This window comes from Podarcis muralis, chromosome 8 (assembly GCF_964188315.1).
Source record: "Podarcis muralis chromosome 8, rPodMur119.hap1.1, whole genome shotgun sequence".
NCBI classification, from domain to species: Eukaryota; Metazoa; Chordata; class Lepidosauria; order Squamata; family Lacertidae; genus Podarcis; species Podarcis muralis.
In genome coordinates this window covers 88,504,072-88,529,846 of record NC_135662.1, presented here as the reverse complement: position 1 = coordinate 88,529,846, position 25,775 = coordinate 88,504,072, and the positions used below count along the sequence as shown (strand labels likewise).

The 25,775-nt window shown below is 42.4% G+C and overlaps 1 protein-coding gene across 2 annotated transcripts in view; it reads right to left on the bottom strand.

Annotated features, from left to right (window-relative positions):
- Positions 1 to 8,529: 8,529 nt before the first annotated feature.
- Positions 8,530 to 25,775, bottom strand: part of SORCS2 (sortilin related VPS10 domain containing receptor 2) — a 130,862-nt gene continuing 113,616 nt past the window's right edge. The window contains exons 23-28 of one of the 2 annotated variants that reach the window (XM_077933534.1): positions 23,808 to 23,933; positions 22,548 to 22,647; positions 21,955 to 22,054; positions 19,186 to 19,343; positions 12,396 to 12,475; positions 8,530 to 12,107 (exon numbers count right to left, since the gene is read on the bottom strand). In XM_077933534.1, coding sequence (XP_077789660.1) covers positions 12,084 to 12,107; positions 12,396 to 12,475; positions 19,186 to 19,343; positions 21,955 to 22,054; positions 22,548 to 22,647; positions 23,808 to 23,933 — 588 coding nt within the window. In that variant the 3' untranslated portion in view covers positions 8,530 to 12,083. Of the gene's footprint in view, positions 12,110 to 12,395; positions 12,476 to 19,185; positions 19,344 to 21,954; positions 22,055 to 22,547; positions 22,648 to 23,807; positions 23,934 to 25,775 lie in introns of both variants that reach the window. The other variant, XM_077933535.1, reaches the window with a different exon arrangement.

Sequence of the window (25,775 nt, the reverse complement as noted above, 5' to 3'; positions counted from 1 at the left end):
TCCATGGGGTCACGAAGAGTCGGACACGACTAAACAACAACAACAAATGACTTGAATCCTGAATTCATGGCATATAGTCTTCTCCTTCTATAGACAGACCAGTTTTAAATCTGTCCTTGCAACATCTGGTTCCCAAGAAGGAAATGCTCAACTTTGGGACACTACTAATAGGAGAATTGAATATGCCTTACTAAGACCCATGATGCAGCGGCCCCCTCTATGAGAGCTGCCTGCATAGCATCCTCATGTGCTCGAGCATATATTGTTTGGTTTGAGGATCTGTTGCAATCTCCTCCCCAATATCCAGCTCGACAGCAACAGATTCTTGCCAAACTCCTTAAAGCTCAAGTATGGCAAATGCTTCCATGGACTTCATGCAGTTTGCAGCTAGAGCAGTGGCATCCAGGTAGCTGTAGATGCACTCTGTGGCTGAAGTCCTGGAATGCTGGTGCTGCCTCTAAACCTTTTTCAGGAGGTCAGCTTTTTGGAGAAGTGGTGTTGAAAGATGTCTTTATAGAATCAAAAGATAAGAGAAAAATCTTGCTGACCCAGAGAGATGACAAGCGCCCAACCAGGCGTTTCTTCCGACTCTTCTTGTTTTCAATCCTTTCACTCCCAGAATAGGCAAAGGGACGTCAGGTTCAGACCTCAGCCCTTTAGACAATGCTTCCAAGGCAGGCAAGGGTTTCATCGCTTTCCAACTTTTTCCAGTACCAAAGCCACAAAACAGCAAACCCAATGGCGGATCTGTGCCCCGGGTGCGGGGGCCTATTCTTTCCCTCCTTGCCTGGCAGGCGCCAGTATCCAATTGCTGGGTTTCAGAAATTATTTCATAGAATTCATTTCCGTCCGTCCCCCAACGTTTCATTCCCTTGCCCTTGCCAAGAAATAAAGTACGTTTGCAAGCTGTTTGGACTTGTGTTCGCCACCTTCTGTCTGTGGAAGCTATAGCGCTGTTCCCTCAGATCAGCACTTTCGTGGTTCCTACTCCATATTTTTTGTTGTGCCAAAAAGAGATCCCCCAAAATGGCATCCTGTTCTCAATTTACGCTTCCTCAACCGTTACGTGGCTTACAAGAGATTCAAGATGGAATCTCAGAACTCAAACTGAGAGTCCTTACACCACAGAGATTTCATATTGAGTATCAATCTCTTCTTCACTTCTCACTCCATCCCACACATCAACAATATCTTCGATTCACCCTAGGCAACCATCATTTTTCAATTCAGGACACTCCCCTTTGGCCTCTCCTCATCTCCAATAATTTTCTCCAAAGTAATGTGCTCGTGGCACAGCACACCTCCGCCTCCAGGAGGTCGATATTTTTGATATTTTTCCCATTGGCTCCAGCATCCCTGCTCCCAAATATACACTTCAGGTAAGACCAATCATTCTTTCTACATATTATAACCAGAATATGGTCAGTTATGATCAATGCAAAGCAACTGGACCAAATTCAGCCTCATATTATTACTATTATGGTATATGTTAAATCCTAGCAATTGTGCATAGAAAGGTTATAATAATTTATAATTATTTATTATTTATACCCTGCCCATCTGGCCTCTGCATGTACTCTGACTCAGAGCCTTAACTTTACCCCCTCAAAAATAAAGACAAAATCAAGAGTGTCAAACAACTTTTAATAAAGGAAATTTTGTGGTACAGTTTCTCAGAACAAATGCAAATTTGCTGTGGGATACAGCAATTGACCTGCTTACATATTTTGATGTAGATGTGCATAAAGCTGTATTGTGCACCTTATGTACTTATTTATCAAATCAGTGGCTGCTCCTAATTCAGAATCTTCAGCTACTTAGATTGAACTATTGATTGTGCAATTGAACCATAGTTAAGTGTTAACATAAAGTCTCTTCAAATGTTTTAGTTGCTGCTGCTCAAAACCAGAACACATCACTACAAAATTGCCACTACAAATATACAAAAATATACTGGCTCCTCCATCCTACCCACCCTCTAGCCAGTTTGGCAATCAAGACTCCTCTTTCTTCCCACCCCTTATGTACCAAGAGACCTGGCTAATGTTATCTAAAATAGTAACAGGAAAGTGTGTCTGGTATTATCACATCAAAATTAGGTGAGGCAGAAGTAAAAGATTGGAAAACTTGTGATGATTATTAAAAGCATATAAACATATTGAACATATTTCTGAAATCTGAGTACAAATCACTGTTTATAAATTATTCCTCATGCTCCTGGACGTTTGGAAGGTAACTTACACCTTCATGGCCTGTATAAATAAGCATCACAGTTGACTCAAATCTACATCCAGGAGCTGAAAGCCTTTAGTGTTACTGTATTTCCATATAAAGAGACGCAAGCATTTCTCATGAGCCTAAAGTCTAGTTCACATTAATAAACAAATGTCATGGTTACTATAAGCATAGCGGCTTTCTGTGAGGGTGCTGTGATGTGAGGGCAACTGAAAACTGAATTTGACTAGACTAATGAAATGATGGTCATGCAGGAGCTCTCAACAAAGATTTGAGGGGCTGGATGTCATATTCTCATCACTCAGGACTATAGTCTTAGAAGTGCCCAGACGGTAACAGTGGCCAAGACCACCTCCCTCCAATGCTATCCAATAAGAGCTGCACTTTCTTTTATCAGGAACCTGGCAAGTGTACATCAATGGACTAAAAGAGACTTACCGGTTTGCCTTCAGGGAAGATTCAGGCATGTCAACTAGTGCAGAATGCATTGCATCAGTCACCAGAACATTTAGAGTCTTCCTCATTGTGTACTCATTACCTTCTGGATCCAAATTCAAGGCTTGTGATCTTTGAGAGAAACACCAGGTTCAAACTGTCTAGAAAAGTATTCTCACTTCTTCTTTTTCAGTAGCTGACCCTTCTCCCAGATCCACAGCTCCTACCTGAAGACTCCTAGAAGTCCAAGCCTGAGCACTTTTTGGATGCATTGCAAGATTGTCTTAATGGAATTGTTCTGCATTCAGAATGAGCTGGGCAATAATTCTAACAGGGCATAAATGCTAATAATAATAGATGCAATACTATAAGGAAAGTTGCAGCACTTAGATTGAAGATTCTCTTATCTGAGGCATTGTTCATACTGGTGTGAAGAGCAAGTCATGGAAGAAGCTTGTTCCATGGAGTTTTGTAGTTAGGTGCTCATATGAAAAACTATTTAGAATATCAGCCAGGGCAGGCAAATTGGCTGGTGCCAAGCCATTCTGATTGCTCATCGTTTTATACATATAATTTTGGAGAAATCAAATTAATTCCTCACTTGTAGTTGTAACTAAGACAGTGGGCAGCAAGAATTAACGAAATAAAGCCAACAGCAATGCACACATCTCTCCCTTGCCAAAGCCCAAAGTGTACACACACAGTGGATGAAATCCAGAGTACACTAGGTGTGCCTCAGTCCCACTGGAACCATCAGAATGAAAACACAAGACAGTTAAATCTCCACTTTAGCCACACCTTACTTTGGCAGGATTGCTTCACGGTTCCAAAAATGTTCTCAGGGCAGATTTCTGAAAGGCCTTCAGGGGGTGGGGTAGGAAATTCCACAAACATGAAGCAGCTATTGCCTCTCTTGCCTTGATGTTTGTAGGTAGTGCACAGATGGAATCTTTTACAGAGATGCCTCTTGAGGAAAGACAATAGCACAGCAAGAAAGAAGAGTGTGATCATTAAAGAGGCCTGTGTAGGCTTTTGGCCATCATTAGTATGTGAAGGGGAAAGACAAATCTCTCTTTCTCCCTCCCCCGCCTTATCTTGGGTTATTGCAGACTAAAATGGGGAGGCAGGAGTCCTAGGGGAGAAACCCACCCTTTGCTTCCCTGCCAATAATGAACCACAACTGTTTTTAGCAGTTCTGGGACCCAGGTTCCACACACACATCACCAGTACCTCACAAACTACTGAAAATACACACTCTAGATTGTTGTAACGCAGGGCTGAAAGAAAACTCACAGGGTGCTAACAGGAGGGACCCCCTTAATCCAGGTTCCTGGTGCCTACATGCTCAAAGATTGGAGTTTACTAACTGACAATGATTGAATGAGCCAGTTTACACAGCATGTTAAACCATAATGATTTACAATGAATGGAGAGATCTCTGCTCTTTCACTCACCACCTAGTTTGAGTGGGAGCAACCAAGCACACTCCCTAGTTCAGTGTTAGGGCTGAAATGCAGACTGAGCAAAACCACAATTCACAAGCCAAGAATGAACCACAACCTATGGTTTGGATGTGATGCTAATCACCTTTTGTTGCAATTATAGGCCGAGAGGGGAGGAGGGATGGCTGAGCCTTCTGCGAGTTAACAGCAAGCCATCAACTACGAGTGAATGTGGAGCCATAACATGCACTGTTGGCCTTCATCCCTCAAAGTACATGCTGCAGATTGCATGTGAATAATGATTGAAACAGCTAGATTCAGGTAGGTAGCCGGGTTGGCCTGATGCAGTTGAAATATATAAAAAAAATTGTCCAGTAGCACCTTAGAGACCAACTAAGTTTGTTCTTGGTATAAGCTTTTGTGTGCATGCACACTTCTTCAGATACACTGAAACAGAAGTCACCAGACCCTTATGTATACTGGGAGGGTGGGGTGGGGTTTTTCTCAGGAGGGTAGTAGGAGATGGGTGATTGACTCAGTGGGTATGGTAAACCTGTTGACAACTGTTAACGACTGCAATTAGTCCTACAGGAAAAAGCAAGGGATAGTATGCAGATGATTAGCATGTAATGAGACAGGAATCCAGTATCTCTATTAAGACCAGGTCTCGCCATAGTTTTCAGTTTAGTGATAAGTTGTAATTCAGCAACTTCTCTTTCAAGTCTGTTTCTGAAATTCTTTTGTAATAAGAATTGAAACTGAGCTAGAAATGTAGCGGGAGGCAAATCCTAAGCAGTCTTACTTGCACCTCAGTTCACAAATTAATGGGTTTGGTCATTTAATTTTGATAATTCAATATCCCCGCTCTTCAGGCCAGGGGCTTCCTGGGGGTCTCTTGTATTTCACAGAATCATAGAGCTGTAGAGTTGAAAGGGACCACGAGAATCATCCAATGCAGGAATCTTTTGTAAAACATGGAGCTTGAATCCACAACCCTTAAAGAGTCTTATACTCTCCTGACTGAGCTATCCCAGAAGACTTTTCAAAAACAAAAACAAAATGCATATGATATTACATATCAAATAGGAGTAGATCATACCCTCCAAGTGTCCCAATTTTCCAGGGACAGTCCTGGCATTCCGAAAGCCATCCCAGCTTCTGATTTGATCCTGGAATGCCCTATCTCCCCCCCCCCCCCAGCGCTGCTGCCACTAAGCTGGAGGAGGAGGAGGAGCCGGCACTTGTCCTGAGTAGCAGCTGTGGTGGCTGCTGTGAGGGATGAGGGAGCATCTCCAGGGCCGCTGCTGCCAGTCTCCTCCCTGGGCAGCTTGTAGAGACTGCTGGAAAGTGGGAGAGGAGGAGAGGCGGCTGACACTGATGCCAAGCCTGCCTGGCACACCTGAGGGCAGGGTCGCCCAGGACAGCAGGAAAGGGAGCGGAGCAAAGGGCATGGAGTCTTGATTTATTTTTATTTTTTTAATGCTTTGTGCATCCATATCTAATCTTTCTCAAATGTATTTATTGATGTGCATTTTTCTTTTTGTAAGCATACCAAAGAATAAAATAAAATAGGGATTAAGAGGGTTTCTCAGAATGGTGGAGGGCTTGTGTGCTGTGTCCTGTTGGTGAAGTGGGGGCAGCACTTCCCCTTCTGACAGGAAATGCTCTGTGGGCAGGAGCACAAAAATGGGGGTCGCGGAGGGTGAGTTGGTTGAGGGGGAGTGGAGTGAGAAATGTCGCTATCTGGAGCTGAAGAATGTTGGAAGGTACGGTAGAGACATCGGTGAAATAGGCTGGGAACACCACACAGGTGATGTTTTGCAGATTTTAGAGATGTTTTGAAGCAGCAAAGGCTGTCTTGTCTGTTGGTGCATAGCTCTTTTCAAAAGGATGCTGATGGATAAATACTTAGCTTGGTTCTTGCTCTGAAGTATTTAGAAAGGGCTACAAAACTTGATAGAAACACAGACATTCAAGTCCACCTGTCCATAAAAACCAAAACTATCAGGAAATATATATGTTTTCTAGTGGGGGTGATCTGAAAGCCTGTCTTCTTGTTATGTATTTTAATGTACAAAATACATGGCACATGGCAACACACATGCCCCAATAATGTTTTCTCTGTATTGGTAGTGTTCTGGAAAGAATCTCCAGGTGTAGGTCATTCTTGCTGCAATAACCACCCATTTTCTCTTAGTCATCAGAGAAGGTACATTCCAGTCAAGGCATTAACTCCCATTGCTTTCCATAAAGCAGACTGAACTAATATGCTAATATCTCCCACTGAAATCAGTGGAACTTTAAAATAATTAATTTCAACTGAATTTGCACCAATTAGTAATTTGATCAATTATATTAATTTGATTGTACTTAATTGCCTTCCCACAAGCTTTTCAGTCAGTTAATTTAAGATGGATTAATTTCCCCTTTCAAAATGTCAATTTTCATCATAATTATGAACAGAAAGATTATGAACTCTCCCAAGATGCCTGAGTCATCTCTTTAAATCAGAAGAAATTCTTGGATACATTGTCAAACTCTGAAATGTGTCAGCTCTCCTGAAATTTTTCTTCCACCACAGCTTCAGCCAGAGATAAAGTGAATGGCTATAGGGATGACAGTGTTTTTAGATGATTCTGGCAGTGAAGAGAGATGTGGGTGGCGGCAGCCACTTCCTTTGTCTCAATTTAATCCATGGAGCAAATACCATGAGCTGTCACCTACTACCTACAAACAAGATGACAAAAGTTGTAGCAGAAGTTGAGGTAGCTGAGTTTTGCATTTGCTGTCACTGGTCTACTGGGGTCTACTGGTCACCTGTCTCTGCCTTATACTGCTCCCATTTTAAGTGGTTCATGAATTCAAATCAGGCATCTCAGAGCTTAACAAGCCTTTTGGCAGCTGCAGACAGTGGGGTGTGTTCATGCACATGCTATGAGAGGCAGGATGCAAAATGAAAGACATGAAACTGCAGTACATACCTTAGGAGAGGTGAAAGTTGCAGGTCACCACAAAACCAATGAGACAGTGCTGCTTCTGTTTAATTTTTTTAAGCCTCCACCTTGCTTTATGAAAAGAGGTGCTCCCTGCTAGGCGGCTTCAAAATTTCCTTATGCCTTCTCTTAAAAGTCTGGACAGTGAGTCCCGATTATCAACTGATGAGTGCAATCATCAACCCTTTCTAAAGGGCTGGGACCTGAGCTGCCCCCTTCTCGTCAGGCCTCCGTGAGTCTTATGCCCAGCTGGCCCAGGACAGGTCACCACTGCTCAAAGCTTCTATGCCTGAGCCATGCTTTCACATTGCTAGTATCCCTACCCTTGCTTCTTCCGGCCACCCTCATTGTGGGGCTTTGCACCAGGCAACAGATCATGTAGCATCTTCTTATGATTTATATTATGTCATCAGTGTGCATTATGCTTTTGCAGAGTAAAAAACAAAAAAACTGCTGCACCAAGGGGTTTACAATCTAATATTAGACACGTGCGGGAGATTAGCTGCCAAATCTAACAAATGCATATTCTTGCTAGTTAGCATGAGAAGGGGCTAATACCACAGAGCTGTTTTGTTGAGAGGCAGAAAGTCAGACCTTTGAAAAACATTTTCCTTCTTTTCTTGCTTGCTTTTTTTGACCAGTCTTGGATGCAGACATGTCTCTGCTTGCTCCAGCCTGAAGCTGGCTATACTGTCAATATAAATATTTTGCCTGCAAAGGTTTGACTGTTGAACCAATGCAAGATTAAAAGGTAAAGGTACCCCTGCCCGTACGGGCCAGTCTTGACAGACTCTAGGGTTGTGCGCCCATCTCACTCAAGAGGCCGGGGGCCAGCGCTGTCCAGAGACACTTCCGGGTCACGTGGCCAGCGTGACAAGCTGCATCTGGCAAGCCAGCGCAGCACACGGAACGCCGTTTACCTTCCCGCCAGTAAGCGGTCCCTATTTATCTACTTGCACCCCGGGGTGCTTTCGAACTGCTAGGTTGGCAGGCGCTGGGACCGAACGACGGGAGCGCACCCCGCCGCGGGGATTCGAACCGCCGACCTTTCGATCGGCAAGTCCTAGGCGCTGAGGCTTTAACCCACAGCGCCACCCGCGTCCCTAATGCAAGATTATAAGGAAGTAAATTATATTTTTAAACTTACTTCCCAAGTTGTTGCCTGATTGTTTGTTAAGGAAGAAAGGGGGAAGCCAGCCGACTTAGTTGGCTGGATTTGCTCAAAAGGCGGCTTTACAGCCTAATTCCTGTGCTTCAATTTTGCTGCTAAGGATGGGACTTTAAAAATCTAGTCAACCACAACATGGAGGAAGGAGGCAAGGGTAACAGGCATCCTCTTTGTGCAAACACAGAAGTAAATGTGACTTACTTTGGAGGCAGTGGGGTTAGGATTGCAGCCTTACCTGTCAATAAAAGAACTGCTAAAAGATTCCAAACTTTTTATTACACAGAAAAAAAACCCTTGCAATCAGTACTGCTCCACTCCACTCTCATATAGGGAGAAGATACAAAGCTTGTTCACATGTTACACTGTACATAGGTACAAGCTGTCTTTACATATGTACAAGCGTTTCTGTGAAAAGAGTGTACACATATTGATTGGTACACCTCAACTATTGTGCACACAGATTACACACTCCTAGAACGCTACATGTGAGTAGCTGTACGAGTGTACAGCTCAGCTATTTGTGTACACAGGTACACAGATTGTACACTCTTTGAATGCAATGTGAAAACCCCTATTGTGTCAAGATTTCCCTGCTGGCATCCAAGCAGAAACTCACCCACAGTTCCCAGCAGTTTATCTGGCAATGGAGAAAACATCTTGCTGTGACCGCTATGCAAATATATATATTAAAAAGCACAGCAAAAGCGATGTCAATATTATGTGACTTCAAATTGTCAGAATCTGAACTTTCTTGCAATAAGAGTCCAACCCTTTTAATTTGTCCCCCCGCCTCCCAAAAAAGTCTCCCTCCATGTTTGGAAGGAGGAGCTCTTACAGCAAAGTTAGAAAAATGTTAACTCTGCATTGCACTTTATCAGCCAAAGTCAAGATTTTTTCACACATGCAAGAAAAGATAGAAGGTGATGGAAATGAAAGCTCAGTCACTTCAGTAAAGGGGATTGCATATTTGCACATGTTCTTTCGTATGTGCAAGGCTTCTCTCTTGACTAAAGAACATAAGAAGCAGGAGTTCCATGTCTGTGCAACAATGCCCATGGAACTATAGGTTGGAATAATGGACTGTAACTCATACCCAGCATGAACAGTACACCTTATAAAAACATTAAGGCAGGCAGAGAAAACAAGTGTGCGTTTACAGTAAATGCATGCTAATGTTAAATAGTGCTCAAGTAACAAATCAAAAGCACAACAACCAAAACATCTCAAAACAAACACACCATTTAGCTTCTTTCTATTCCCTGTTTAGGGAAGTTTTTAATATTTAATGCTGTATTGTTTTTAACACTTGATTGGAAGCCGCCCAGAGTGGCTGGGGAAACTCAGCCAGATGGGCAGGGTATAAATAAATTATTATTATTATTATTATTATTATTATTATTATTATTATTATTATTGGGGAAGAAGCAGAACTGGAATTTCCTGTGTGTAGATTCAAGGTGGGGATTTTCCATTCCAAGGACGAGAAGCAATATTTTTCATGAGGCAATACTAAAAATCTAGAATAAAGAATTAGCACTGGACATCAACTGACTTATTAGCACTTTAAATACAGTTGTTCTAATAATCCACTTCTCCAGAAAGTGTTCCAAGAAACTATTGAATGCCATAAGATTTAATTTTGCTGGAGTCATAACACAGACCAGTTTCCCCCCATTTTTAGTAATCCGTTATTGATCTGTGGGCATAGGACCTTGTGTTCTTCTAAACAGGGGCTTAATATTGTAAACAGGTTTTTTAAATATATAATTTATTGGATTTTTCCAGAATGGGTAAATCCTGATTATCCTTGAAATAAGAGTTGGCATTTGATACCAATCATCATGAAAATGTTGTGAAAAATTTGCCCACATGCGAAGCATAAACACCCATCTGGATGTACCCCATGGACCTGTGGTGATTTGCCTTCCTCATAGGGTTTCTGGTGGACAGGAATTCTATCCTATATCCTATCTGGCGAGGTTTTGCTGTTTACAGTGCCAGCAGTACTATGAACAGTGAAATAAAGTCCTTGGGACTCCTCGTGCCCATGTTCTCTCACCAGCTGCTAAGCACTGTGCGGGCAAAGCGGCAGTCTGCATGGCTCCTTCTGAGGCAAACGTTCAGGGCATTAGTAGGTCTTGCGGCATCAACAAAGACAGACTGAGATCCTGAGCAAGTGGCAAAAAGACACAATTCATTCACAGCAATGTCATCATCCATTTGGATAGCCAGTTCCTGAATGCATTGTGCTTAACAGTTCTGCAGGATTTGCTTTAGTGCTCACAAGAGGACAAAATAGAACATGACAAAATGGAATGTGCTTTCAGCAAAAATAAACATTGGCACCTTGGAGACATAATACTCTAATACATACAATACTAGTAAGTGTGACATAACTCATTCTTATTTATGCTTGGTTATCCACTGCTATTCAGCAAACCTAAGGTAACTCTGCTAGTTCTTTGTAAAAAGTGAGACAATTAGAAAGATGCTCAGTGACTAGTTCCAAGCAGTGCTGTGGTTCATTTCCTACACAAGAGTCTCAGAGCAAATACAATTAGATGCAGGTTTGGCTGCAACCTTGCAGTTCCTGCTCCATGAAGCTACTTGGGGTAGAATAAGCAAACACAGCATTTAACTTGCACACCTTCAAAACAACAGTAACCATCACAGGAGACCACTGTGCTGCACACAGAAATAAGGTCTAGCTCAACGCAGGTCTCAGGAATGAAGCGTGACACCTAGGGGTAAGATTGAGAAAGTGCAATCATTTCAATGGAATTAATTCTCAAATTTAATTCACCAGATTGTCAGACACATCCAAGGCAGTGTGTTTTTTTCCAGTTTGTTCCGCCCCACAGTAGAAAAAGGAAAAAGACTAAAATAGCAAGTTCCAAGTATGCTGCTTTGACAGTACTATCCTGAGACAGGAATGCTTGTATAGCTATAAAAATAGAAAGTTTAAAAAGATACAAAAAAGGGTTACAGAAATAAAAAAAGTAATTACACTTGCTGTTATGGGGACCAAAAGACAGTAAGGCAGCCCAAGCTGTATACTATATAATTATGTAGGTTGCAAACTACCAGTCAGTCTAGTGGTACCCACTTACGGAAGGGTGGGTGGTGTCTGAAAAGGAGGAAACCTGGTCTGGGAACAAAACAAAGCAGAGAGTTTCCTAGTGGTGATGTACAAGAAGCTGTGAGACTTCCCACTTCAGCATCACCCTGTACGATGTTTTCAAACAGCTGCTGCAGCCTGAAGGACTTGCACGGGGCCTGAAGAGGGATGCTAGTGAGTCATCAACGTGTCTCTTGACAGTATCTCTCTGAATTCTTCGGTTGTGCCACATCAGACCCAGGAGTCACTTCCTTGTAAAAGGAAACTATTCCCAACATTCCACCAGATTTCTGCTTCAACTAGCCAACAGCTTTTAAAACCAGTCTTCATGGCTCAAGAACTGCAGCCTCCTACTTGATACTGCCACAGTGAGCTAAGTGCTGTATGCATTCAATTAAATGAACATTGAGAACTAGAGACACGGGAGACAGAAAAGGTGGTTGCAAGTGTGCCTAGGGCTACAGATCTGCTATCTTAGTTTGAGGTGTAAAAAAAGTCCACAGCCATGGAAACAAATTATATTATCTTTCTCTCCAAGTATTACACATCTGTGCCTATCTTCAAGACAACTTCTCCATCCCACCAGTAGTTATATCTTCAGAGGGAGAAGGAGGGACCCAACAGAAGAGTCTATATGTTCATTTGTGAGTATCAGCTAATCAGGTAACTGTGCTTCTCCCTGGAATTAGTGTTCAGAACCATGCCTGAGAGATTGCCTAAGGAACAGAAAAACAAAGCACAATGATTAGCAAATTACAGGATTTTGACAGGAACCCCACCCCCATCTATTCCAGGAACAATTCCACCAAATGGGATGGTGGGTTTTATCAAAATTGCATCAGGTGAGAGTGGTGCAGCAGTTTTGTGTTGCTAAAAATGTTGGCTTTCAATGAACTATTGGGAATCCCTATAGTGTTGAGCCAAGTGACATCATAAAGTGGTTTTGGGGGAGGAGGCAAGGGAGAAGAATGGAACCATAGGCTTCCTTTTAAGATGACACTGACCTGGGACTGGACACTGACTGCCATCAGCAATAAGGGAACTCTGTAGCTGTTCAAGTTTCCACCTCTCCCAGAAGGAGTCACTGCAAGGTAATGGTGTGGAGAAGTCCCAAGGTGGGGGTGGCGATAAAGTAGGCAACATAAAATATATAAAAACAAAAGAAGTGGATGGGTGAGTCTAGAAATATGCCACTGTAAAAATTCCAAAATTATGAGAAGAGAGAACAGAAAGCTAGGATTTGTTTAGTCACACTACGCTGTAAAACAGAGAAGGGTCTGTTCAAACTGTCTGAAAGATGAGAAGGGAATCCCCATGGCAAATCTAGCGTTTGTCACATGTATTTCAGATCCTAATTGGAGGAAGCGTCCCCTGCAGTTTAGCTAAGAAAAATCTATGACAAAAAGAATGAATGGAATAATTGAAGTTTCCTTACACCATGGCCCTGACCTGATGATACATTTGCACTAAACGGGGGGGGGGGGGCGGGGGGGGGCATACAGGCAGCCCCAGTCAATCAACAAGAGTACCAATCACCTGGCTGGGAGTGGGAGGCGGGGCAGGGAAGGCTTAATCCAAATCCTGCTTTCCCCTTCAGAATAGTAGTTCTGGTCTATCATCTAAGCAGGGCTGGCCTAAGGCACTTCGGCACCTGAGTCAAACTACAAAATGTCCCTGCACCCAGCCAGGGAAGAAGGGATGAATGAAGATCTACACCAGGAACAAGGGTGGGAGGAGACCAGCAATGCCTCCTATTCGCCAAGATGTTGCGGCAGAGGCAGCATGTGGGGGGTGCGAATGCTGAGGAGGCCTCCAAGGCGTGTGCCACAGCTCTTGCTGCTACCATGGCCCCCCGAATCTGTGCCCCCTGTGGATCCTGCGGTCTGAGGCAGCCACCTCCCCTTGCCTCCTGGGTGGGTCGGCCCTGAGGGTGCTGGGAACCAAGCCTGGCAGCTGTTCCTCAGCCACCTAGGGGTGCTGCACTCATGTTTATAGGTCCTTGTGCTGAATCAGAGTGTATCACAGGAATCTCTCTCAAAAGAACAGCATGTCACTAGATCTCGAAAAAGGGAATGTGTATCAAACCACTATTACGGCTAATTAGCAAAATGGAGGCTATAGAAACAAAAATAAAAAATAAAAATTCTGGAATGGACCATTCACCAGAAAAATGCAGTTTCAGATAGGGTAGGGATGATATTACCATGAGGCTAAATGTCCCTGGCGTGGGACAGAAGGAAACAACATTGTTGCCATACGTCTGGGGAGAATTTCCGGGATTTCAACGGTGGAAGTGACGTCTGGGGGGAATTTCCGAAAAGCGGCAGTTCATCCTGGATTTTTTGCTACATAACCAAAAAATTGTTTTTCCAAAAGGGGGGGGGCACAATTTGTATGTTTTTGGATTTTCACTTCGTGAAATATGGCAGCCCTTGTTTCTGCTGACTTTCCATGGATTTTCCATGGGGGTTGGGTGGAAGGCTGCCCTATGTTTGCTTATAAGTTTTCTTACCTGCACTTCACCATAAGGGCACAGGGCAGGTTACAACAAATCATGAAAGCAGTGATAAAACATGGAAAACCATTCCAGCCCGGCAGAAAGTGATGTGAATGCATCTGAACGTGAGAATTCATTGGGTTCATTTCAGTCTCAGACCAAACTGCAGCAGGTATTGTCAATGCCATCTCATCTGCCTGTTCTGATTTTGGACTCAATCTCAATAAGTTAGTTGTACAAGTATACAAGGGTTGCTCAACTATAGGGTTCAAGCACAAATCAGGGCAATATATTAGACCACCATTGTCTACTGCTAATCCCACAGTTGGCACAATTAAAGGCATCATAAAAAATTTCCCTAAGAGCAACCAAAGACTAATTCCCAACATACCGATGCTATGTGAAAGCTGGGGGATCCAGCAATGAAAGAGTATCTGTGTGTTTGCAGAAAATTACCCCTTATTATCATGCAACTCAAGCAATTAGCAGGACCATGCAAAACCAAGAGAAGACCTATTTTGTTCCAGTTGTGTGCATCATGGACAACAACTTGCATTGTTTGTCTTTGCATTCGCTAATTATCTCACGGATGTACTCTTTCATTGATGAAACTTTCAATCCCATTCAAGAACTTTACAAATTTGAAAACTTTGGGGATGAGTCTGTTACTTGGTATGAATTGTTGGCAAAAAGACTCACAACTTGCGCACATTTAACTTGTGTGATCACAGTTTTACCTGCTTTGCAGCTGGCCAGCTGACATTGCACAAATGAAACACAACTTGTTGGTGCCAAGGGTTTTCTGACTAAATGTGATTTCAGTTTTATGCCTACCCCCCCTCCCCCCCACATTCTGGGAACACTGCCCTCACACAAGCTGTGAGTCTACCAAAGAAATATAACCATCACTGGGTGATGTTTGTAACATGAGCCTTACTGAACTACTGGACCACAACAAAATGTGCTCTGCTATTAAAATGATCATTCTCATAGCACTTTCCCTCCCAGTTACAAAATGCACAACTAAACAATCCTTTGGCACATTGTGGAGGGTGAAGGCAGGGCTAAAATCGACAATGAGTGAAGACTAATTGTCAGGCTTGTGTTTGTTGAGTGTCCATAGAGAAAAATGGAAGAGCTATCCCAAGGATAAATTCATAAAAGACCGTTGACAACTTCACTTTTTGTTTACAGAATGATCCACCTAGTACTGTGTTTTATTTAGTGTCAAGGAAAGACAACCCTCTTTCCATATCAGCGAACCCTGACCCGGCAACCCTCATCTGAGGTCCACAAAAGATCTCGAAGGTAGCAAAACAAAAATGGGCCTTTTCTGTGCTGGCTCCCCATTTGTGGAATGGTCTCCCCAGGGAGGGTCACCTGGCACCATCATTATATATCTTTAGATACCAGGCAAAACCATTCCTTTTATTCCAGGCCACCGGGTAATTAAACAATCTATGGCCTTTTAAACTGGGGGGCGGGGCAGTTATTTGTTTGTTTGTTACTATGTTATGTATTTTTGTGTTTTTATACTATAAACTGCCCTGTGATCCTCAGATGAAGGGTGGTATAGAAATTTAAAGGTAAAGGTAAAGGGACCCCTGACCATTAGGTCCAGTCGTGACCGACTCTGGGGTTGCGGCACTCATCTCGCTTTATTGGCCGAGGGAGCCGGCGTACAGCTTCCGGGTCATGTGGCCAGCATGACTAAGCCGCTTCTGGCGAACCAGAGCAGCGCATGGAAACGCCGTTTACCTTCCCGCCAGAGCGGTACCTATTTATCTACTTGCACTTGACATGCTTTCGAACTGCTAGGCTGGCAGGAGCACAGACTAAGCAACAGGAGCTCACCCCGTTGCAGGGATTCAAACCACCGACCTTCTGATCGGCAAGCCCTAGGCTCTGTGGTTTAACCCACAGCGCCACCCGTGTCCCTTGGTATAGAAATTTAATAATAATTTTTAAAGCATTAACAAAAAAACCTGACTGGTTTCAGACCTTGGGTTTGGCATTCACCACAATGAATAAAACATATGTGTAAAAGTAGGGGAAATTCAGCCTTAGGGGTTTTAATTTGGTTTAGAATTCCAAGTATTGATGTTCAATGGACAAACTCAAGCTGTATGTTTTTCTCTGTTATTGGTAAATGGACAAATAAAGGAATTTGTTAGAAGTTAGTTCTGATATGTATAATCCAATAAAATGCAGTAAATTTCCAACAGGCACAATCCACTATGATTTCTCGTTGCTTCTCTTTAGCACAATGCAGTGGTTTGTGGAATTACGTTCTATGAAGAATGCAAAGCATCATCAACAACCTATAATTAAAAATCTTTTTACAAATCTACTTTGCCCCTGCCCCTGAAATTATTTCTGCAGACACACATGTGCTTGGGAAGTTCAGCTAAAATATATAACACAGATCAAGAAATGTACCACCACAGCCTCTGTGGTTAAAGCAGAATTCAATTAGCTGTTAGAGACAAAAAGGTTTCCTTTTGAAAATGGAAGTTTGGTCTAAATGAAGAGAACAAAAAAGAAAAGAAATGAAAGCAGACAATAGCAGGGGCTTAAAATGAATTTGAGGAACAAATTGCTAAAAACATAAACAATAACAATGAATTATTTAAATACATCAGAGGCAGGAGGCTAAATAGAGAAGTGGTTGGACCCTAGACTGACAAGGTCAAAAGTGTGCTAAAAGAAGAAAAGGAGATTGTAGAAAAGTTGAATGAATTCTTTGTGTTCGTCTTCACAGTGGAAGAGGCAGTGGAGGCAGAACAATGCCCTTGTGGCTAGTAGCCATTGCTAGTCTTACCTTCCATGAATTTGTATACAGTGGTACCTCGGGTTAAGTACTTAATTCGTTCTGGAGGTCCGTTCTTAACCTGAAACTGTTCTTAACCTGAAGCACCACTTTAGCTCATGGGGCCTCCTGCTGCCGCCACGCGATTTCTGTTCTCATCCTGAAGCAAATCTCTTAACCTGAAGCACTGTTTCTGGGTTAGCGGAGTCTGTAACCTGAAGCGTCTGTAACCCGAGGTACCACTATACAGTCATTCTCTTTTAAGCCATCCAAGTTGCTGGCCATCGCTGCCTCGTGTAGGAGGGAGTTTTAACTATGCACTGCATGAGGAAGAGCTTTCATCTATCTGTCCTGAATTTGTGGAATTCATTGAGTCTCATTGGATGTCGTTGAGTTCTAGTGTTATGAGCAAGGGGGAAAATACCTCTCTGTCCACTTTCTCAGTGGCAGGAATCATTTCATCCACTTCTATCATGTTGCCTCTTACTTGCCTACTCTCTGAACTCGAACACCCCAAATGCTGCTACCTTTCCTCATAAGGAGTTCCTCAATCATTCTGGTTGCTCTTTTCCTTTTTCAACTCTACAATATTTCTTTTGAGATGAGGAAACTAGAACTCTACACAGTATTACAAATGCGGTTGAACCATTGATTTGTGTAATGGCATTATATCAGAAGTTTCATTTTCCTTTCCTAATTATCCCTAGCAGGAAATTTGCCTTTTTCACAGCTCAACATCTTTGTTGAGCTATCCAGTATGACCCCAAGGTATCATTCCTGGTCAGTCAGCGATGGTTCAGACCTCATTAGGGTATATGTGAAATTGGTTTTTTTCTCTTCACATGCACCACTTTTCAGTTGTTTACATGGAATTGTGTTCACCATTTCACCACTCACCTTTTTTGGAGCTCTTCACTACCTCTTTTTGTTTTAACCACTTTGCATCATTAGCAATCATGGCCACCCCACTGCTCACCCCTAGCTCCAAATCATTTCAGAATAAGTTAAAAAGTATAGGTCCTAATACTGATCTTTGGGGGACTCCACTTTCTACATCCTTCTGTTGACAGATCTGTCCATCTATTCTTACTTAAACAATACCTGATACCAAAGAGGAGCCTGCCTCTTATTCCATGACTGCTAAGCTTACTCAGGAGTCTTTGGTGAAGTAGTTTGTCAACTGGATCACCACTATCTATATGGTACTTGACACTCTAAAAAGGAGTGAGATGGGATGTAGCCTTGCGGAAGCCATGCTGGTTTTGCTTCAGCGGGGCTTGTTCTAAATGCTTGCTTGTTTTATCTTCAACTCTTGTTTCCACCAGGACAAACATTAAGCTAATTGGCCCGTGATTTCCAGCCTCTCTTGCCACTCCCTGTAGCCCCAATCCCCTTTTTAAAATTGGTGCCACGGTGCTCACTTTCTAGTCTTTAGGGCTTCAGATCCACCTCTCCCTCAGCAGTGAGTAACTAGAATAGGAAGTAACCCCTAGTCAAGCTAACAGATTTAACTGTAGTCACTTTTTACAAGAACTAATAAATGTCAGCCTAATTGACATATTTTATAAAGTATTAAATGTTAGATTACTTCAGCATATACTTTTTAAAATCAGTGTTTCCATTAATTAATAAAATATATACATTGAAGAATCCAGAATGTATGTTTAAAGCACATTTACAGTCATACATCATGTTATGGATGCTTCAGGTTACGTGTTTTCGGGTTACGGACTGCAGGAAACCCAGAAGTACTGGAACAGGTTACTTCCAGGTTTTGCCACTCACACATGCGCATAAGCGCTAAATCGCGCTTTGCGCCTGCGCAGAAGCGCCAAATCGCTCTGGCGCCTGTGCAGACGTGCCACTTCAGGATGCAAACACTGCGGATTGCGGACGTGCCTCCATCATGGATTACATCCGCAACCCGAGGTTCCACTGTATAGCACTTTAACAGTCATGGCTTTCCCCAAAGAATCCTGGAAACTGCAATTTACCCCTCACACGGTTACAATTCCCAGCACCTTTAACAAACTGCAGTCCACAGGATTCTCTGAAGGAAGTATGGTGTGGATGTGGAATTCAGATATGAATAATACAGCTGCTGTGGTCTACAATGACCACAATATAATGAAGAATGCCACTCAGGCTGCTGGTACATTGGAAATGCATTTCCAAACGGTTATGGAACTGACTCAAACAAATGCTTCCATAATCAATGTAATTAAAAAAGAAAAAGTGAGTCACTTCCATATAGTGCTTGTCAAGCATACAGTTAGTAGTGATCTACCCCTGCCACCACTGCCATTATAATTTTCCTTATTTTATTCATTCAGCACTTGGGTCCTAAATAAATATTTGTTCCCATGGACTGACATGTGTACATTTTTTTGGATGCTGCAATAATATAGCAGTTGGTATTATTGATTATGAGAACCCTTTTGGTAGCCGAGCAGAAATTTGCCAGTAAAGAAAGAGAAGGTGTACTTACCTCTTGCATTTCCTAGTGTTTGACAATCGAGATCATCATCAATAAACTCCTCCCCCTGGATGATATTCTGGGTGTCCTCTCTACGGTTTACAGGGTTGGTCATCTCTTGTTCTTTTTCATTTTGCATCTGTGCATAGACATTTCTGCCTGGTAATTTCCTTAAGAGTACAAGACAGGATTGTAATGCAATGTTGTACAGTGCTGCCCTGATCCACAAATGGGTGTGGATAGTACCAGCTCATTAAGACTCAATTGAATTGGCTAGAAGCACCTATTCATGCTGATGGGAATGTACTTGCCAACCTAGAACCACCTGTTTTTGCACTATAGCCACACTCTAGGGACGCGGGTGGCGCTGTGGGTAAAAGCCTCAGCGCCTAGGGCTTGCCGATCAAAAGGTCGGCGGTTCGAATCCCCGCGGCGGGGTGCGCTCCCGTTGTTCGGTCCCAGCGCCTGCCAACCTAGCAGTTCGAAAGCACCCCCGGGTGCAAGTAGATAAAGACACTTTATAGCGGGAAGGTAAACGGCGTTTCCGTGTGCTGCGCTGGCTCGCCAGATGCAGCTTGTCACGCTGGCCACGTGACCCAGAAGTGTCTCCGGACAGCGCTGGCCCCCGGCCTCTTGAGTGAGATGGGCGCACAACCCCAGAGTCTGGCAAGACTGGCCCATACGGGCAGGGGTACCTTTACCTTTACCTTATAGCCACACTAGGACCTAAATCAGATGTTGGCAACCTAAGGCCCATGGACTTTTTCTGGCCCATGAGCTTCCTGGAACTGGCCCACGGCCGTTCCGTGGATCGGCGTGCAGATTCCGTGCTTGGGGGGGGGGCACCATTTTTTTCCTCGCCATGGGAACTGACTTCCGGGTCAGAAGAGCGCCGGAAATAGCATGTGCGCATGCGCACAGGTGCTCCTCCATCTCAGAAGAGCGCTGGAAATAGCTTGAGCACCCGCATGGGTGCACACGCTCCGGCCCATCGAGAGGTCTGTCAGGGAGTGGACCGCCCCAGCCTCAAAAAAGGTTGCCGACCCCTGGCCTAAATCTTTGCCTCCAAAAGGAATGTTTAAAAGGTGCATTGAGGCAAATCCCTGGTTAAGAACATAAAAAGAGGCCTGCTGGGTCAGGGCCATGGTTCAGGATCTTGTTCTCACAGTGGCCAACAAGATGCCTGTGGGACGTCTGCCCATGGGGCACACCACTGGCATTCTGGGTCATCTGACACAGTTCTATATGACTTTGTTGTGCACAATCAACATGCAGGTACGACTTGATGTTCTGCTTCTTCCCTGAGGCAAGCAGAGATACAAACCAGGAATTGTCAATTAAGCTTGCCTTCCTGTTACATCTGAACCCATAGTCAGGTTTCGTTTCCCCCAGGTTTGTTTCTCTATTTGCATCAGGGGAGAAGCAAAGCATCAGGTCGCACCTGCGTGTTGATTGTGCACAACAAACCAGAAACAACGGTTGATTGTTATGTGTCAGTATGGCCAAAGAATGGGAAATTTGATGTCTGTAGAGTTCAACGTCCCAACCCTCAGTTCCAGAGAACTCTTGTATCCAACTAGGGCTGGACAGATCAATCTATTTCCATTCTGTGTCAATTTTTCAGGTCTTCATTGATAGGTCCATTCCATTTCTGCATTTATTTGTGATTGTTCATTATTATTGCAATGTGCACATTTATAAATATATGTTATTTTAAAAAGTTTAACACATTTTTGTGTATTTTATTTGAGTTGAGAACTACTTTTGAAGGATAGTTATGTTCCTCCTTCCATTTGGGAAGTGTAGATCAGGTTGTTTTGCATCAGAAACTGGATTCTTCAAGCATCCCCAGATCTAACCTAGTGTTTGTGACATAAGCTGACTAATAAAATGATTTGTTTAGCCCCTCATTTGTATTTCCGGTGTTATGATTGCTCATTGCTCACTTAAAGGAATTGAATTTTGACCTTGGAACAACAGATTGCTCGTTTCCTCAATAGATCTTTAGTGACTCAGATTGGTACAGCTTGTGACTATAATTAAAGTGAAATGAATGCTACAGTCCTAACTCTACAATGCTGCTCTTAGGAAGCTGAGCACCAGGCAACCCCTGAAAGATGCATGGAAGCACCAGCTTCTGCTCTGCTGAGTTTTGGCAGAGAGGAATGACACCAACTCACCAGATACTCTTACTTTTCTCTTGTTGCAGCAGAGGGAATAACAGTCACATCAACCACTGCAAACCATTTTGAAGTTCATAGAGTAAAGTCTAGTCATACAGTGTCATTCAGGACTCGCCCCCAAATACTTGATCAGGCAAGGGTTTGTTTTTTTACTTTTTAATTTCTGGACCGAAAGGCTTCCACCCGGGACGTGGGACAGGGGCCTAGCACAGCCTGGGGGTGGGGGGCAGGGAACAGAACGCAAAGCCACTGGCACTTTTCTGCCCTGCAGGGACAGGGCTTCTGAACCTGCTACACATCCTGGAAAAATCATTTTCCCACAGACTTTACTCACAACGTTTTGTATAGGCAAAGTTACTTTCAGTTTAATTTTTAAAAAATCTGTCCCTACTGTGAATAATATTTTGTTTCCTAAAAAGGGGAATTATTATTATTATATCTGTTTTGGAAGCTATTAACAAACCACGAGAAGTTTATTATAATAGGGTTAGGGAAAAGATGTTGAAAAAAAGAAAAGAAAAGCTTTTCCTATGATTTTCAGACAACTTCTGCTTTATAAACGTATTCTGCATATGATGCCAGATATAAAATCACTTGCCTTTTAAACTTGTAGAGGATGATAGCACCTACAGCCACCAGAGAGATGACAAAAAGGGCCATTATCGCCCAGTACCCTCCTCCTCCAATACTCTGAGAATCTGAAACCAAAGGCACACACTGTTAAATTCAATCCTGAGAACAATCAACCATCCTCTGTATTTAGCATTAGTGCAGATACTTTTTTTAAAAAAGTGACTCTAAACTGTATCCACTCAACTTTTCCACAATGCAGTAAAGTCAATGGGAACAGTATAGCCATTGACTTAACTGCAATTCCCAGCACCCTTCACAAAGTCCCAGGATTATTTGGGGGAGGCCACGTGCTTTATGTATGGTGTGGAAAAGATCTAACTCCCCAGGCCTAACCTCATTTCTGGACCCAGGGAATCTTCACTTCAATAGGATTTTCTTCCATATAACATTTAAGAGCAAGATTTAAATTTTATTCAAAGTGATTGTTTTAATTGTAATTATAGGCTGACTGGTGTGTTTGTGTGTGTGAATTCCAAACCAATATGGAGCTTCAATATTATGATAACTTAAACATGAGAGGAACATCAACTAACTGTCAAAAAAGGATAGAAATTTTACCTGAATCAGAGCTAACTAAGGTCACAAAGACCCAGTGTCCTCCTCTCATGAAGAAACTGATGTTATGGGCATTCAAAGATTGCTTAATAGCAGCTATTCTCTGGAAACATAAGAAAAACTGCATTAGGCAGGTCCTACCTTCCACAACCACCAAAAGTAAGTCATTGCTTATGTGGAGTTATTCACTGTTGAGTTGCCATGAAAATTCAGCCAAAAGTAAAATTCAAAATGAAGTAGGGGTTTCTTATACAGTGGTACCTCGGGTTAAGTACTTAATTCGTTCCGGAGGTCCATTCTTAACCTGAAACTGTTCTTAACCTGAAGCACCACTTTAGCTAATGGGGCCTCCTGCTGCCGCTGCGCCGCCGCTGCATGATTTCTGTTCTCATCCTGAAGCAAAGTTCTTAACCTGAAGCACTATTTCTGGGTTAGCGGAGTCTGTAACCTGAAGCGTATGTAACCTGAAGCGTATGTAACCTGAGGTACCACTGTACTCAAATCTGGGTTACCCACAGCAAATTTTGAGGCAAAACATTCATCTATGAGAAGGCAGTGAATCCTGGTGCTGCAGAATCTGAAATAATTGCTATTAAAGCTGATGGCAAAAGATGAATATTTTAATACTATAGGGGCCCTGTGACTTCTGAAATATTGATTTTGTTCAGTGGTAGCCACAAGGACTTTTCACTTCATGCTTCAGCTGCAAGAGCACTGAGGCATGATTATGCATCCAGTAACTGCCCATATTAAAAAAGAAATGATAAGACAAGACTGAGCAGTGTTTGTCAGGATGATATCTGTCTCAATTCAGCATGTACAGTATTTGGGGCACAGGTTTTTTTTTTTCATGTAACATGATACGCTCTCCAAGGCTAATGCCTTGCACTCTTTCCAAGGAGGAGAAGGAGAAATAAGAAAATTGGAATGTGAATCTAGGGCCAATTCATACCTTACAATTGCAGCCTAATTGGACGGTTGCTTCCTATACCAGTGCTGCACATCCCCAGATATTAGGAGTGCGCATACATGACCTGTGTCCTGGGGGCTCCAGGCACATAGAACAGATGTAGTCATAATGATGCATCAGCTGTTGGAGGGAACATGCGACAGCTCCCTCCTAAAACACTTTTAGGCCCTTCAAAGACTGATTCTCTGCTTTGCTAGACATGTTGCAAAATTACACGGTACTCTTAAGTTTAATAAGGAGTGAGGCAGTCAATGTGTATTGTGTTCTAAATTAATATTCATCTGTCTTCTTACCTTATTGCTAGACATACTTATTTTGCTTTTGGTGTGGTTCATGGATAGAAGCACATGTAAATCTGCAGTTGTGGGCAGTCCAGGTTTTACTACTGTAACAAGACCTTCTTCAGGTACGCCTGTTTCCTGAGGGGAGAGAAACCATTCAGAAATGGACTTGGACTGCACGGCTACCTTTGTAATAAACTGCTCTACTATAGCTCCTTTAAAGTGATTTGATTTGTTTCTTGCCTCACATGAATTAGTCAAGGTTTGGAATAACTACTGGAGAAGAACAAACAAACAAACAAATGGATACAATAAAGAATAAATAATAATAATAATAATAGGAAGATTTAGGCAATTTGTTTTAAAAAGTGGAAAATACTTATTAAGTTCAAGTGCCTTGTAGTTTCACCAGTGCCTTACTGCTTGCACTAATGACAGATTTAGTGCTGCGTGCTGTATCATCATCATCATCATCTAATTATTTATACCCCACCTTTCCCCCTGATGGGACTCAAGTTGGCAAAGATTCCCTTTTTTCCTCCCCAATTTTAACAGATGGTTATGCAGTCTGATCCATAGCTGTCAATTCCCCCCCCCCCCCCTTTTAAAGGGAAATTCCCTTATTCTGAATAGGATTCCTCGCAAGAAAAGGGAAAAGTTGACAGCTATGGTCTGATCTTATGCATTTACACTATGTTAAGTCCCATTGTATTCAGTGAGTCTCTTTCCTAGCTAAGTATGCAAAAGACTGCAGTTCCATCTTCTAACATGGTAAGCAATATGTGTGTCTGTGTGCACCTTGCAGGGCAAGGTGGGAGATTGATTGATTGATTTAGTTAGTCATTTTATCTTGCTCAAGGCAACTTCCAACTGAACAACCAACAAAACCCATTGCATAGTTACATCAAAACCGGAGGCGGGAGGTGGTGGAATATGTATATATTATTTTTTTAAAAAACATTAAAACATTTATTCAAAAGTTACAATACAGCTTTGTCCATTGCCATAGTATCACAGAATGATCATTCTGATCCTCAATCCCACATCACTGTCATGTTGGCTTGAACCCAACCAACAATCTGGCTAGACATTTTTAATCGATATATCCCCTCTAGGATGATGACGACATTAAAATATCCTGTTCTTCTTCAATAAAAGAGAAAAAGGGAGACCAGATTGTGTCAAATGTATCTTTTTTGTAGAAACCTTTGATTAATCGCTGATGGTATGTGAGGCGTTTTGATAGAGCAATGCTCCAGATGTTATTAACCCAAGCCCCTATTGGTTTATTAGAGGTTCCTTCCACCGTTGGACAATAAATAAAAAAACAATCTGAATGTGAAACATTTTCTTGTGAGGAGGTGATATTGAAAATTATAGTGATGTAGGTAATGTGTCTGAAATTGAGCAAAACAATTTAGTGAAATACTGATAGGAGGTGAAACATAACAGATCAAAATCATTTTTGTATCATAAGTATTCCACTATTCTTTTTATGATAGGCATTCCTCTCAAGCCAGTGACAAGTATTTTAAGAAAACTACTCCCGAATAATGAGTTAATCATATTCCTCTCAAGAGGAGTCAATTTGTGCTTGTTATGGATCCTCGCTGATGTAGAGTATATCAAAGCATTGTTTGCACTTCCTTTCTTTGTTGCTTGAGCCCTAAATTATATGCCATAATTTCAAATCTAATGTGCACCTCTAATTTCAGAACCTTGAAACCAAAAGAAGTATTTGCTGGTGATTGTAAATGTGCCATTGAATCAAAAGCGTACCTTAATTTTTGTACCGCAATTTGGCCAAAAATGGTGAGCATTAGATTTGAGTAAATACAGTATCTACAAAAGCAATTCAAGAGCATTTATTTACAATCACTGTTAAAACCTTGATAACCTGATAAATAAATAACGTAAAACCACATTCTCCCTGAAAAATGTCTCTACTTCATTTAAAGACACAAAGGGAACAAGAAGTAA